We start from the raw sequence: 16,590 nt of genomic DNA on the forward strand, positions 1-16,590 counted from the left end.
GGCCAGCCTGGTCTACAGAATAAGTTCCAGGACAGCAAGGACTACACAGAGAAACCCTGCCTAAAAAAACAAAAACAAAAACAAAAACCAATGGCTTGAGAACTTAAAAGCACTAAAGTAAAATTTCATGTGTACTTTTAGTTTCATTTTGATAAGGAAAATAAAAAACTTTTTATAAACGTATGTATCTTATTTTTAGGTTTATGACTATTTTGACTGCATGTATGTTATGTATGCCATGTGTATGCCTGGTACCAACGGATATCAGAAGAGGGCATCAGATCCCCTGGAACTAGAGTTAGAGACCGTTTGTGAGCAACCCATAAATGCTGGGAACTGAGCCCAGGCCCTCTGCAAGAGCACACACTCTTACACACTGATTCATCTCTCCCCCAAAAGCTTTCAGTTTTCATTTCTTGCATTTGAAGAATTCATAAATGATATCGCAAATCTGAGATTCTTTCGTATCGTCCTTAACCATGACACAAGTACAAGTTAGCAATTAGCCAAGTTTTCCCTTTTGGTTAGTCCTGCAGAGGTTTACTCATTTCCCTAGCTTCTAATCATCAACCCTAATGAGGTTGATTCTGTGTTCAGCAAACCTGACACACATCACAGGTGGATGAGTCACACATAAAGATAGGCATGCTACTACTGTGTTAATCCATTTTGCTAAGATAAGGGCAATCTTCAGCACCTCTGGCAATGCAGAATTAATATTTAGTACACTTCCAGCAGCAATACCTTCATAGGCTATGGTTAAGTAAGAAGCCAATCTTGAATAAATTCACATTTCTGTCCTTCATGAGATTCAGTGACAGGCAAGAGATAAATCTACTTCTTTGTAATACTGTGTCCACCATGAGCACACAGGGTCTTAGCACTTTGGAGGCAGAAGGAGGAGGATCAAGGCCAACTTGGGGAGACCCCTTTCTCAAAAAGCCTAAAATAAGGCTAGCTATGGTGACTCACAACTGTAACCTAGCATTTGGGAAGCTGAGGCAGGAAGAGTTGCCACAACTGAGGTCAGCTTAAGATACAGTATGAAACTTATCACACAGAAGGTCCATGGTGCTGGAGAGACGACATGCTTCGGCAGTTAAGAATGATTTGCCGATCTTCCGGAAGTCTAGTTTTAATTTCCAGAACCCATACGGCAGCTCACAGCCATCTGTTACTCCAGTCCCAGGGATCCAACATTCTCCTAGCCTCCTCAGGTACCACGTACACATGAGGTACAGAACTACATGCAGAAAAAACCTTCATATACATAAAATAAAAAATAAATAAATTTAAAAAGCCTATGAACACAGACTTGGTGTGGTAATATATACCTTTAATCCTAGCAAAGGAGAGGCCAAGAAGGTTGATGTCTGTGAGTTCAAGGCCAGCCTGATCTATGTAAAATTTTCAGGCCAGCCAAGGCTACATATTGAGACCCTCTCTCCAAAAGAGCACCATGTCACTTCATTGGAGGAGGAAGATAAGAAGTCTCTAACTTTTTGTTATTTTCTCTCCATGTATCAACTCATTTAAACACATATCTACTGAGAATAGTCTTGTTCTGTAGCAGCAATGAACTATGATTATGGATTATTATTAAATCTGTGCAGCTTTTATTTATTTAGTTTTATGAAGCAGGGTCTTTGTATATGGTCTTAGCAGGTTTGGAACTCACTATGTAGACCAGGTTGGCCTCACACTCACAGTGATTCCACTGTCTCTGCCTCCTGATAGCAGATACAGGCAGATCTCTGGGAGTTAGAGGCCAGCCAGGTCTAAATAGTAAGGTCCAGGACAGCCAGGGCTACATAATAGACAGAAGACCCTGTCTCAAAAAACATTAAAATGAATGCTCACACACAAAACACTGCTTCCATAACATCCTCTATATGGTGAAAAGACCAGCCAGTGGAAGGGGCTGCTGATTTGGTATTGCAGGGAGAAGACTGTCATGTCATTAAAGAGAGATGAAAGGAATGATACTTCATTAAGTGAGCACCATATCTGAGAACACGGTATGTTAGAAACGAGTCATAATGGGAGAATGCTAAGTAATTCACTCTTACTGAAATGAATAATTTGTAGGAAAATAGCTGCAAGAAAAATCTAGGTGTGTATAAAGGGTCATAAAAGTCTATAAAGTCTAGAATGATAATGATGAAAAACTTAAATTTCTGCCTTAAAGGGGCGGGAAAACAACCTGGATAGTATGAAAAAGGAAGAAAGCAGTAACAGAATGAAGCTATAGAGGCTATTTTAGTGTGTGTGGGGGGGGGGGAAATGGGTGGGGAAGGAGGGCCTGCATGCCTGTTGGATGTGTTGAAGTTACAGGTGTCTTGTGAGCCACCAGATGGATACTGAGAACTGAACCCAAGTCCTCTACAAAAGCAGTATTTGGCTCTTACCTCCTGAGCCATCTATATAGCCCTAATATTTTAGAAGTTACTAAAATAAATCACAAAAAAAGCTAGTATATGCATAAGAAAACATTTTAAAAAGATCACAGAAATGAAAGTTCTAACTATTTAGTTACTAATTAGATGTGGGAGATGAATAAGGAGTGTTTCCAGTATTAGTCAATATGTAAATGGTGGTACCAGTTACAAATAGAAGGAATAAAGCAATGTAGGGAATACCCACACCATTGGTTCTATGAGCTTTCTATGGTTCTACGGTTCTTTGACTAACTCCATGTCAGCATGGCACATGACAACAGAGACAGACACTTGCAAACATCTGTTTGGAGTTAAGATCAAGACTGCAGATCAAATGTGAAGTCATGAAAATAAACATGGCAATTGGCCCCCAAGAAAATGAGATCACTCATAGATTAAGGAAAAAATAGTGAGGCGAGCAAAAGACTCTTGGAAAAAATAAAGATAAATTGAGCATGGAAGGCTCTAAAAATGGAATAACAGACAGAAAAAGTAAACAAGTCCTTGAGAAGAAGACAGAGTTGGCAATCTCACAAGACACAGAAGGGTAAGAGGGGAAACCAAGGGAAAGTCTTTGATTGCATCTGAAAGCTAGCAAGGTAACTAAGTTCCAGTGAGGAGGGTGTGGCAGCTGCATGGGGGTCGTAAAGAGAGCACAGGTGATCAGGGCAGACAGAAAGTAGAGCTCATCTTTGTGTTTCTTTCTCTTCCCCATCAAGACTGTGTGTATGCCACCACCACCTGGCTTTTTTTTTTTTTTTAATTTTATGTGTATGGGTGTTTTGCCTACATGTATACCTATGTACCTACCACTTGTGTGCCCAGTGCCTACAGAGGCTAGGAGAGGGCATCAGATTCCCTAGAACTATAGTTACAGATGCTGTGAACCACCATGTGGGTGCTAGGAATTAAGCCTAAAAGAACTTAGGTGTGTCCTCTAAAAGAGTAGCCAGTGCTCCTAACCTCTAAACCATTTCTCCAATCCCAGAATATATTCTTTTTAAACTGTTATGTTCAGCTGGGTAGTGGTGGTGGCAGCGGTGGTGGCACACGCCTTTAACCCGGCACTTGGGAGGCAGAGGCAGGTGGATATCTGTGAGCTTGAGGCCAATCTAGTCTACAGAGTGAGTTCCAAGATAGCCAGGGCTACCCAAAGAAATCCTGTCTCAAAAAAAAACAAAACAAAACCCCTGTTGTGTAGATGCATAGATCTACCTAGGAAATAACTCGGGGTGGGAGGGAAAGGAAAAAGCATTCTCGGGCTGGTGAGATGGCTCAGCAGGTAAGAGCACCCGACTGCTCTTCTGAAGGTCCTGAGTTCAAATCCCAGCAACCACATGGTGGCTCACAACCATCCGTAACGAGATCTGGCACCCTCTTCTGGAGTGTCTAAAGACAGCTACAGTGTACTTACATATAATAAATAAATAAATAAATAAATCGTAAAAAAAAAAAAAAAAAAGGAAAAAGCATTGTACATCATATTTATGTAATAAGAAGGAAAAGCAGGGACAAAGAGGCTGAAGATAGCAAGGCAGGCCAGGAAGGAGGGAGGAAGGAAGAGATGTATGTACAAAGGACTAGGCAAGGAATGGAGAAACAGAAGCTCTGCTTCTGGGACTTCAGGGATGTGTATAAGCTGAGGCACTTCCCAGGTGTCACATTACAGCTTAAGTGTTGTTTCTTGACTCTAAGATCTTGAGTTTTTAAACTCTCTAGGGAATAAAAAATACAAAGTCTTCCAAAATGGGGCTTCACAAATTGGAGAATTAAGGTCAAAGAGATTTTAAAATAAAACAGCTAAATAGATATGAGTAATAGACTGGTTAAGGAAGGATATAGCAGCTGGGCAGTGGTGGCGCACGCCTTTAATCCCAGCAATTGGAAGGCAGAGGCAGGTGGATTTCTGAGTGTGAGGCCAGCCTGGTCTATAGAGTGAGTTCCAGGACAGCAAGGGCTATACAGAAAAACCCTGTCTCAACAAACAAACAAACAAACAAACAGAAGAATATAGCAACATTTGGGTAATCTAAAACTCAAAGTATTAAAGAAAACAAAACAAACAAAAATAAAACAAAGCAAACAAAACAATAAACAACAAAAGCAGCAGTGACACATAGAAAGTAACCTTCAAGGTGCTGGGTGAAAGCTGGGTGTGGTACACAGGCCTAGAATTCCAGCACTTAGGAAGCAGATCAGGAAGTCACAGTTGGAAGACAGTATAGCAGATGCAGGGAGCCCTGCCACAAAATAAAAAAACCCCTTCCTGCTTTCTTTGTGGGCACAAGATCAAATAGTGCTGAAGAGGTCTAGGAACTCTAAGGCTGGTGTTTCATGGTGTTTACTCAGATATCAGGACACCAGGATGAATGTGCTGAGGAGGGGGATGACACAAAACACAGTAAGTGGCTCTGACTCCTGGAGAAGAGAGCTGTACAACAGGGAAGGAAAGCCTTGGTGAGGGTAAGTTCACTGGCAGACTGCAGAGCCCTGGATGAGGCTAGGAAATGCTGAGTTGTTATAGGAACATCCTCCATCTGAATGCAACAGACAGATTAAGTGCTGAATTCTACCAGAGCTTAGAAGAGCTAATCAGATGTTCCTCAAACCAAAGAGGGATGGGGAGATGACTAAGTAAATGTAAGGAGTGGAGACTGGATCTCTAGAACCGGCATGGAAAGCCAGGTGGGTGTGGCAGCCTGACTGTAATCCCAGTACAAGTTCTAACAGAACAAGCTGGCCAGCCACTAGCTGGAATGGATCTCTAGGGTAAAGAGCAAGCAATTCAGGAAGACATCTGACCATCAACCTCAACCTTCCACACGCCTGTGTACAAACACATGAGAAAATGTATACATTGAACCTGGTGTGGTGGCTAACACTTATAATCCCAATATTCTGGAGGCTGAGGCAAGAGGTCTGCTGCAAATTTGAGGTCAGCCTGTACTACATGGTAATTTCCAGAACAGCCTGGACTACAGAGTGAAAGCCTGTCTCAAACAAAAGGATATAAAAGTTTAAAACATGCACATAAACCCACAGTACTTACATGGGCTTACATCTCTGTATCTGTTTCGGTTTCTGTTTTCTGGAAACTTGGCCACTCTATGAGGATAGTCATGAGATTCATTTCGAATTTCCTTAAAATAACAAAAATATATATTTAATATCCCCCTTAAATTTTATATAGCAACATATATTCTCCCAGGCAATATAGGACAACATTAAGCACTTATTTTAAGTACTCTACAAAGTAATGTTTATATCATATCAAACCTCACAATGCTAACAGAAATGACCCATACCATTTATTAATTTTTACATTCACCAGTTACACTTGTTCTTTCGAAGTGTAATTCTATTTCAAAATATCATTTATCATCAAGATAATTAAATTTTAGTTACTAATGCTAAATAGTAAAGTCTAAATATATGGAAATAAAAGTTGCTTTGTTTCTATTTATTCGCCTCATTTGTATTACAGCTCATATTTTAATTTATTTTCTTTCCAAAAATAATATGCTAACAGCTTCATCTAAGTAATCTTATTAACTCTAATGCAATTATAAATGGGATTTAAAAAAAAACCCACTGGTAGCTGGGTGTGGTGGCACATGTCTTTAATCTCAACACTAAAGAGCTAGAGGTAGATGCATCACTGGAGTTCTAGACCAGACTCAATAGATAAATGGATGGATAGTTGGATGGACAGATGGGCGGACGGGCAGACAAACAAGGAAAAGCAATTTCCTGGTGAACAGAAGTTAGGGCTCCCTCCGTGAGGCCTTTACAAGAATCTCCAACTGTTTGTTGTATAAGCCTATCTTCCTCAGTGATTGGCTATCAGTTGCTAGTTCTTATTTTTTTGTCTAGACAGACAATTATACGTATAACAATTACACTATAACAATTACTGATGTTGGGGGGGGGGAGGGACTAGGTATGGTGGCATACACCTTTAACCCCAGTGCTTGGGAGTCAGAGGCAGGTGTATTTCTTTGAGTTCAAGGCCAGTATGGTCTACAAGACAGCTAGGCCTCTGTTATACAGAGAAACCCTGTCTCAAAAAACAAAACAAAGCCGGGTGTGGTGGCACACACCTTTAATCCCAGCACTTGGGAGGCAGAGGCAGGCAGAATTCTGAGTTTGAGGCCAGCCTGGTCTACAGAGTGAGTTCCAGGACAGCCAGGGCTACACAGAGAAACCCTGTCTCGAAAAACCAAAAAACAAAACAAAACAAAAACAAAAAAAAAACCAACAAAGTATAATTCTCAGGGCTAGAGAGATGGCTCAGCGGTTAAGAGCACCAACTGCTCTTCCAAAGGTCCTAAATTCAAATCCCAGCAACCACATGGTGGCTCACAACCATCCGTAACGAGATCTGACACCCTCTTCTGGAGTGTCTGAAGACAGCTACAGTGTACTTACATATAATAAATAAATAAATCTTTAAAAAAAAAAGTATAATTCTCAATCCCATTCCTAATATTCATTTTATATCCATAGATAAGTGTAGGACAAGCTGCTTATTAAAGAAGCTTCTTGTAACACAGAAACCATTCACAACTTGTCAAAATGCAGGGAACTAACCAGGGGTTAGCCAGCTACTAAATCCACAACATAATTCCTACATACTTAGGGGCTTAGGAAAAAATCTATGAAGAAAGAACAAAGATTGAGTCAGAAGCCGAGGATGCTGCAACAATCTGCAGACCACGCTAACTTCGAACTCAGAGATTCACCTGGTCTCTGCTTCCCATTGAATTAATGGCCTGTACCACCACCACCCAGCTAGACAGTCTCTTCTTAAGGATTTTTTTTCCAAGATTTATTTATTTTATGTACAAGTGCTCCATTTGCATGTGCACCTGCATCCCAGAAGAGGTCATCAGACCACACTATAGATGGTTGTGAGCCACCATGTGGTTGCTGAGAATTGAACTCAGGACCTTTGGAAGAAAAGCCAGTACTCTTAAGAGCTAAGCCATCTCTCTAGGCATGGTCTCTTAAAATACTAAACACAGGGGCCAGCAAGATGGCTCAGCAGTCAAGAACACTGACTGTTCTTCCAGAGTACACAGATTCAATTCCCAGCACCCACATGGTGGCTAACATGTATAACTTCAGTTCCAGGAGATCTGACCCTCTCTTCCTACCGCTGTAGGCACTAACTCACATGACACAAATATACATGAAGACAAAACACTTACACATAAAATTAAAATAAATCCAAAAAAAGTTAAATAAAAAAGGATACATTGTGATGGGGAGATAAGAAGTGGATGGACCTAGCAAGAGTTTCAGGGAAAGAGCAGGGGCGGGGCGTATGAATATGATCAAGATACAAGTTCTCAAAGAATTAATTAAAATGTATTATTAAATAAATAAAAGATGGTAGGAGCTAGTACAGCAAGAAGGACTTAAGATTTACAAGACAATGCCATATATACACCGCATTGCAAATATTCAGCCCTAAAAAAATAGAGCCATACTTACTTTCTTTTGTTAGCTAAGAATACAAAGAACTCTCTTAGTGAATTCATTCTCTCAGACCTTCAATCTTCCACTTGTTTTCTGTTTTTAACTCTGGCCAGTGAAAGACAAGAAAGCCCAATGCAGTTCCAGAGACCCACACCAACAGTCCATCCCACTTTCCCTTCTTCCTAACTGAAGGTTTCTAATTTGATTTTCTAGTTTTCAAGAGCTTGCTATCTATGAGCCAGGCATGGTTGGTGCACAGTCTTCAATTCCAGCACTAGGGAGGCACAGCCAGGTGGATCTCTATGAAGCCAGCCTCACCTACATAGGGAATGAGACCTTGTCTCAAAATTTTAAAAGACTTGTGACAAAAGGTGGCCAATGGGAATAAGCAGCAGCACTGGGCTTGGTTGTAGAGAAAGGTTTATCCTGCTATCTGTACCAGCTCAGTGGCCTGCACACACTGGATAAGCTGCTGGGCAGTAGCAGCTCCTCGGCTGAGGTGAGAAGACCACCTGAACCCAAGACGTAGTGATCAAGGGCAACTCTTAAGACCTCACAAATGAAACCTCAATAATAAAGAAAAACTGCCTCAGCAAACTCTTGCCCTCTCTTGAGTTTTGACCACCAGGAGTAAGGGGTGGGAGTAGGCAGGAACCTCCTGTGATCACTAGGTTTTAAAAAAAAAAAAAAAAAAGCTACACAGAAATTAAAGGCTACCATGAGTGGCATTAAGAAGTCACAGCAGTAGCCCTAGCTTCAGAACTCTCATCAGACAAAAGACATAAACCTACTGTCAATTATTGCTTTATTTTCCTTCCTATGCAGCTAAGTCAGATGTCTAAATAATGAGGATGTGCTGGCTAGTTTTATTACAACTTGACACAAGCTACAGTTAGCTGATAGGAAGGAACCCCAAGTGTTCTGTAAGATCCAACTGTAAACATTTTCTTAATGAGTGATCAATGGGGGAGGGCCCAGCCTATGGTGGGTGGTGGTACCCCTGGGCTGGTAGTCCTGGGTTCAGTAAGAAAGCAGGCTGAGCAGCCTTAAGAAGCAAGCCAGTAAATAGCACCCCTCCATGGCCTGTACATCAGCTCCTGCCTCCAGTTTCCTGCCCTGTTTGACTTCCTTCAAACAGGAAGTGTAAGTGTAAGCCAAATACTCTTTCCTCCCTAATTCCTGCCTCCAGTTTCCTGCCCTGTTTGAATTCCTTCAAACAGGAAGTGTAAGTGTAAGCCAAATACTCTTTCCTCCCTAATTTGCTTTTGGTCATGGTGTTTCATCACAGTAAACAAAAACCCTAAGACAGTGCGTAACCAAATCTCATCACAAGCTACCATCTGACACTGTACAGCTTTCTTTTCTTTTTTTTCTTTTGGGGGGGGGGAGCAATACCCAAGACATAACTTTTATGAGCATTTAGTGTTAGCCCTCAGGAATATAGAGGCAGCTTATGTCACCTTTCACCCCAGCCAACAGGGGGACAGGTGTGGCAGATGCACACAGTGTGTAACTCCTCCTAACTCCACCCCACCCCAGATCTCTCTCTAATTCCCTGTCTTGTTTCTCTCTTCAATTACCCTTCTCTTCCCCTCATTATCTATCTTGTTCTTTTTTTTTCATTTTCTTTTTTCTTTTCTTTTCTTCTCTTTTCTTTTCGTGTGTGTGTGTGTGTGTGTGTGTGTGTGTCTGTCTGTCTGTCTGTCCATCTGTCTCTATCTCTCCCTAATGTACCAAGGCCATGTTGCAAAACCAACTGATGTGCATTCTGGTGCTAAAGGTTCCCCTTCTGCAGCAGAAAGAAGCCATAACTATGCTTCAACACTACTAGGTGGAGAATGGTACCCGCAGGCACACCTATGCTCAAGAAATCACTGAAGTGTACATTACAGTCACTACCATATTTTCAGGTTTTTTTTTTAATTGCAACAAACAAGACCATGAAATAATTCTTTTACAAAGATCACAGAATTGAGAAATCCTCCCAAGCAGATATTTATAGAATCCTTAAAACAATTTTATAAGATAATCATTAAAGAAACAGCCACAAGAAAGCCTGCCTCATATGCTGCCTTTCTCACCATAAAAATCGGCATTTAAAGGAAAAAACCATCAGGCAGCCACCGCCATCACAATCAGCACTACTGTGGTTCAAATGAAAATGCCCCATTAGCTGCTGTATATGAACACTTGGTCATCAATAGGTGGTGATACTTAGAGAGGTGGTCAAACCTTAAGAACAATAGGCCTTGCTGGAGGAAACACTAGGAACTCACCCACTTCCACTTCACTCTCTTTTCTGGGCTACTTGCTGCTGTGTCTCCCCCACCATTGTGGACTCCTTTTCTAGAAACTTAAGCCAAACAACTCTTTTTCTTCCTTTTTTGTTGTTTTCTGTTTTTGGTTGCTTGTTTGTTTTGGGTTTTTTTCGAGACAGGCAGAGTTTCTCTGTGTAGCCCTGGCTGCCCTGGAACTCACTCTGTAGACCAGGCTGTCCTCGAACTCAGAAATCCACCTGCCTCTGCCTCACAAGTGCTGGGATTAAAGGCATGTGCCTTCTCCCCCCCATCCCACCCCACCCCACCCCACCCCCCACACACACCTGGCTTCTTTTTCTTCCTTACGGTATTTTTGGGCATAGTATTTTATGACAGAAAAAAAAAATACATAAGTTGGAACCAAGAAGTAGAGTTGTTTATAAAGATGGTGGCCATGTTTTGTTCTTTTTGTTTTTGAGGTATGTAGAAGACTTTTGAAGTAGGAGTTAGAAGAGCCGCTGAATGTTAGAAGCAGCACTTAAGGGGCTGTACTAGTAGAAGCATCTAAGACAAAAGTGCTAAGAACAATCAGGACAGCTCCAGCTCATAGGGTTTCAGAGGTAAGCAAGAACTGTATTAGTAACTGGGCTACAGTCTATTCCTGTAGCAAATAGATAGATAGATAGATAGATAGATAGATAGATAGATAGATAGATAGATAGATAGATAGTAACAGCCTGGCTATCTTCTACCAGTGCCCTACAAATTTACATGAAGCTAAATTTAAAGTAATGCACTAATTTCTTTGTGGAGGAAATTTCAAGACAGAAACATCTGAGCCAGTAGCATGATTATTACTGATTAATCTTCAGGTTTACAATTAATTATTCAGGTTTTAATTAATTATTCAGGTTTACAAAGAAAAGCACAGGATGGAAAAAAATAGGAAATGTTCATTTGCAGAGAACAGGAGCCCAAAGGTATGTTGCAAAGATTTGTTTTTCCATTTAAGTTCATGTAATGGTTTGAATAAAAATGCCCCCCCAAAGTCTCAAAGGGAGTGGCACTATTAAGAAATATGACCTTGTTAGAGGAATGAGTCGCCAGGGGTGGGTTTTTGAGGATTCAGAAGCTCAACCTAGGCCCAGTGGCTCACTTTTCCTTCCTACTGCCTGAGAATCCAGATGTAAAACTCTCAGCTCCTTCTCTAGCACTATGTCTGCCTACACTCCACCATGCTTCCCGCCATGATGATAATGAACTAAACTTGAAGCCTGCCCCCAAATTAATTGTTTTCCTTTATAAGAGTTACAGAGAGGGCTGGTGAGATGGCTCAGTGGGTAAGAGCACGTGACTGCTCTTCCAAAGGTCCAGAGTTCAAATCACAGCAACCACATGGTGGCTCACAACCATCTGTAACAAGATCTGATGCCCTCTTCTGGAGTGTCTGAAGACAGCTATAGTGTACTTACATATAATAAATAAATAAATCTTTAAAAAAAAAAAAAAAAAAGAGTTGCAGTGGTCATGTTGTCTCTTCACAGCAACAGAAACTCATCATACTGATTCGACTCAGTATAAAAGTGAAGCATCTAACACTATCATACTTGGTTCCTTCATAGGATGGATTGATAAAACCACACAAATATACCCTGAAACAATGCACTTTCCATAACCTATTAATAGCTAATATAGTTCACCTTTCTTTGATATGTCCTTGACAGCAGCATACTTTAAAGTCCTATACTCAGGTATGCAGTTCAATAAAATGTTGCTTTGTTGCATATAAAACAGTAACAGGTTTAAGGCAAAAGGGGGAAGATTGTTTAAAAACTATGCATATCAATTGGGGCAGTTGTGGCACATAGCTTTAATCCCAGCACTTAAGAGACAGAAATAGAGAAGCGGGCAGCAAGGCCAGCCTGGTCTACAGAGTGAATTCTAGGACAGCCAGGGAAACATAGAGAAGCCCTGCTAAAAAGAAGAAAGAAAGGGGAAAAAGGGGAGAAAGAGAGAGAGACACAAGGGGGGGGAGAGGAGAGAAGAAAGGAGAGAAGAGAGAAACTATGCATATGAAATAAGAGCACGGGTAAGCTGGGCATAGGTTCCACATGCTCCTGGGAAACTGAGGAGTGCCTTGAGTTTAAAGTTAGCTTGGGCTACAATGCCCTGTGCCAGGCCAGTCAGGGATACACAATAAGAGCTTATCTCAAAGAAAGAGAACCAGATGGTGGTGGTAGTAGGGTAGGTGAGATTTGAATATAAGATACAAGACCAAGCACTATTTTTTTTTTCAATATAAGATACAAGACCAAGCACTAATTTTTTTTTTTTTTTTTTTTGNTTTTTCAAGACAGGGTTTCTCTGTGTAGCACTGGCTGTCCTGCAACTCACTCTGTAGACCAGGATGGCCTTGAACTCAGAAATCCGCCTGCCTCTGCCTCCCTAGCGCTGGGATTTAAGGCGTGTGCCACCACGCCCGGCTCAAGCACTATTTTTATGTGTGTGTGGATGGATGAATGGATGGATAGATAGATAGGTAGATAGATAGATGGATGTAAAGATGTGTACATAAATGTTTTGGGGATAATTCAAAATTAATTTGAAAAAAGTGATGTGTGTGTGTGTGTGTGTGTGTATACCTGTACATATATTCTGGAGACAGCTTTTATAATTAACTTGAAGTAAGTGATACCTGGTCTAAATATAAATTTGGGGGAGGAAGGAATTTACTGCAGTGCAGTTACTGGAACTGAGATAAGCAAATGTTTTTAGTTAAAAATCTTTCTATTGTGTTACATATTGAAACGGTTAATTTTAAAAGTATGTATGTATAAAAATCTTAAGTCTCAGGCTATTGAGATGGTTCAGCAGATAAAAGGGCTAGCGCCACAAAAATTTGATGACCTCAGTTTGATCCCAGGAACTCACTGAGGAGGAGAAAACTACTCCCAAAAGTTTTAGGTGACCTCTATACACATATGACATGAACAGGCTGTACTTAATACACACATAACAAAAAACCTTACTGTGTCAAATGATAGATTTTTTTTTCTACATTGTATCAAATGGATTAAGATTGCCTGCAGAGTTTTAGTTTGTTTGAATTTTCTTGTTTTGTTTTGTTTTAATAAACAACTTTTTCTTTTTTTAAAGTTTTTTTCTTTTTAAGATTTATTTATTTATTACATGTAAGTACACAGTGGGTGTCTTCAGATACTCCAGAAGAGGGTGTCAGATCTTCTTATGGATGGTTGTGAGCCACCATGTGGTTGCTGGGATTTGAACTCAGGACCTTTGGAAGAGCAGTCAGTGCTCTTAACCACTGAGCCATCTCTCCAGCCCCCTGTTTTGTTTTAAATAGGGTCTTGCTTTGTAGCCCTTGCTGGCCTCAAATTCATGGCAAACCTCCTAATCTCAGACTTCTAAATTCTGGGATTACATGTATTCACACCACACCTAGCTTACGAGTGTTTTGTTTTAATAACCAATGCTTACTTTTAAAATACAAAATATTCTGAGCATGGTGATATATATGCTTGCAGTTGCAGGGATCTGGAGTACAGGCAAGAGGATTGTATGTTCAAAGCCAGTCTTAGTTGAATAGTTACAAGTCAGTTTGGGCTACTTGAGACCCTGTTCCAAAACAACTTGAGGGTGTACCAGTAATCTAAGAACTCAGGAGAATCAGGCTACCAAGTGACCAGAGAACCTTACTCTTGTTTTTTGAGATAGGGTCTTTGCCTCCTCTGAAACTGAGAAATCTAATAGCCTCTGCCTCCTAAGGGCTGGGATTAGAGGCATGCACCCCTATACCTAGCCTTATTTTGAGTTTTTATTTGTGATTTTATTGGAGAGAAAATGAAATTTTCACCTTTAATAAATTAATATTCACTACAAGAATTTAGGACTCTATACATCAGCAAAAGTAAAAATTAATAGTATGTCATCACACTATACATCACAAAGATAATTTGAAAAATAACTCTACAGATGTGTATAAATAGGTACAATAGTCCAAGGGACTTATCTGTGGGAGTTCATCCCTAGCTCCCCAGTGAATATGGAACACCAGATAATACTCAGTTCTGCAATTTAAGTCCTTTTCCATATTAGCACACTTACACACACTACAGCAGCAAAGCCAGCAAATTTCTTTATCTTTCCAATTCCTCAGACTGAAGATTTGGTCTTTATATAGATTTTAGCAACTGCAGCATTGTGTTTTTCTTTCTTTCTATAAATTGAGAACTTTCACCTTGCCCATCCTGGTGGCCCAGGCCTGTAAACCCAACAACTTATAGGCTAAAGGAGGAAGATACCATGTTCAAGGCTAGCAAATTACAGACACCTAGCTCAAAACTGTGTGGGGAGAGAGGTAACTGTGGCTATGGCTCAGTGGTAGAACATCTGCCTAGCATGGTGAAGCCACAGATTTGATGACTGGTATTCCAAAAAAAAAAAAAAAACAAAACCCAAAACGCACAAATCCAGCAACATTCACCAGGCATGATGACCCATGTCTGTAATCCTAGTACTCAGAAACTGATGCAGGAGGCATTGGTTCAAGGCTAAACAGTGAGGTCCAAAGTAATAGAGCTATAGATTGAAAATCTGTCTCAAAAAAACAAAAATTAGTAGGGCATGGTGATGCATGACTTTAATTCCAGCACTGAGAAGGCAGAAGAAGATGGATCGCTAGTTGAAGCCCAACCTGGTTTACATTGTGAATTCTAAGTCAGCCAAGGCTACAGTGAGTTTTTTTGTTTCAAAAAAAAACCTACCAACCAATCAACCAAGAAACTCTTCCTACTACTAAATCATGGCTTTTGGGGGTTTGTTTTCTTTTCTTTAAAAATATGATGATGCTAAATTACATAAGCTAACTTGAAACTAGATACACTGCTCAGACTGACCTCTAAGATCCTCGACCCTCAAGTGTCTCAAGTGCTAGTATCAGTATGAGCGACCACACCTATTTCCAAAAGCGATGCTCTAAAGCAACTGTCTATAGGAAATAAAAAAGATGAGGCCAGAACATTAACCAAAAATACTCAATTTATTCTTATCTACAAAAACTGTAATAAAATGCGAGGTAAACATTCTCATATCCATCAAGTAGCTAAAAGCTGAGCATCTTGATTTACCCTTGAGAGCAATCCTTTCTTCTCCTAGCTCCTTTAGCTTTACCAGAAAAAGCAGAACTCATAAAACATTACTAGCATCACATACTTGTAATAAGGCAAAATGCTCATTCAAACAGGAGTTACAAACATTTGTGAGCTGCCATGTGGGTGCTGGGAACACACAGATCCTCGGCATTTCTTCAACCCTACTGTCAAAGATCTGCTCATATCCAGCATGGACCAATAGGTCAGGAAGCTTCCCAAATTAGTCCAGCATCAGACATGAGCAGGAGGTGTTAAGTAACAGGGGAAAGAAGCAACAGGAGAGCAGTTGTGCAAAGGAAATTTCATTCTAGAGGCTCAGGGGGATAAGTGGATACACACATTTCCAAGAACAGACCAGAACAGTGCAGGAGGGGAAGAAAAATGGCATAGGAAATAAAGCCACACAGAGGCACCCCTAGTGGTGTTGAGGCAGAAGGGCTGAATTTTACATGTGAGCACTGGGAAAACAGTGATTACAGAGCTGAAGGAGAGAAATAACTGTGCTTCACTTGAGCTACTTCTTCCCGTTCTTCCCTTCAAATTAAGTTCTTCAAACATCTACACTTCTCTGCACTTCTTCCAACTTTGTTCCCAGCTCTGCAGGACTGCCAAACACTGAAACTGCCCTATATGTCATCTGCTGATCTTCTGGCAGCTCAATCCAATGTTTGTATTTGCTCCACCTGTAGCACATAGCCCTGTGTATTTGAAGACTATCAACTCTTCGAGTACTTCAACAGCTTTTCTTCCCCACTTTATTAGTTATTATCCCCAGTCTTTACCGTAAGCAAAAACACTGCTAGCAGTGAAGAAGCCTTCAGCATTTCCAAACCATTCATATGTTACTTGGGTAAAATTGTTTTACTTTGTTTCTTCAAGACAGGGTCTCACAATATATCACTATGTAAGTCAGATTGGCCTTGAATTCTTGGAGACCAGCCTGCTTCTGCCTCCTAAGAACTGGGTAGGATCAAAGGTATGTGCTACACACCTTGGCTATCTGGATAATCTTGATGAACAGGGCCTAGTCATCTCAAACCTTAAACACAACCTATATGCTCATATTTTTTAATGGTATTTATAGCCAAGTCCTTGCTTCTAAATTCTACATTCAGTTATTCTAATATCTTAAAAGTAACTCAAGCCGGGCATGGTGGCGCACGCCTTTAATCCCAGCACTCGGGAGGCAGAGGCAGGCGGATTTCTGAGTTCGAGGCCAGCCTGGTCTACAAAGTGAGTTCC

The 16,590-nt window shown here is 40.7% G+C and overlaps 1 protein-coding gene across 2 annotated transcripts in view; it reads right to left on the reverse strand.

Annotated features, from left to right (window-relative positions):
* Positions 1 to 16,590, reverse strand: part of Ptpn2 (protein tyrosine phosphatase non-receptor type 2) — a 66,554-nt gene that overhangs the window by 44,235 nt on the left and 5,729 nt on the right. For both annotated transcript variants that reach the window (XM_021214427.1, XM_021214426.2), the window contains exon 2: positions 5,488 to 5,578. In XM_021214427.1, the coding sequence (XP_021070086.1) occupies positions 5,488 to 5,578 (91 nt within the window). The remainder of the gene's footprint in view (positions 1 to 5,487; positions 5,579 to 16,590) is intronic.

This window comes from Mus pahari, chromosome 15 (assembly GCF_900095145.1).
Source record: "Mus pahari chromosome 15, PAHARI_EIJ_v1.1, whole genome shotgun sequence".
Taxonomy (NCBI): Eukaryota; Metazoa; Chordata; class Mammalia; order Rodentia; family Muridae; genus Mus; species Mus pahari.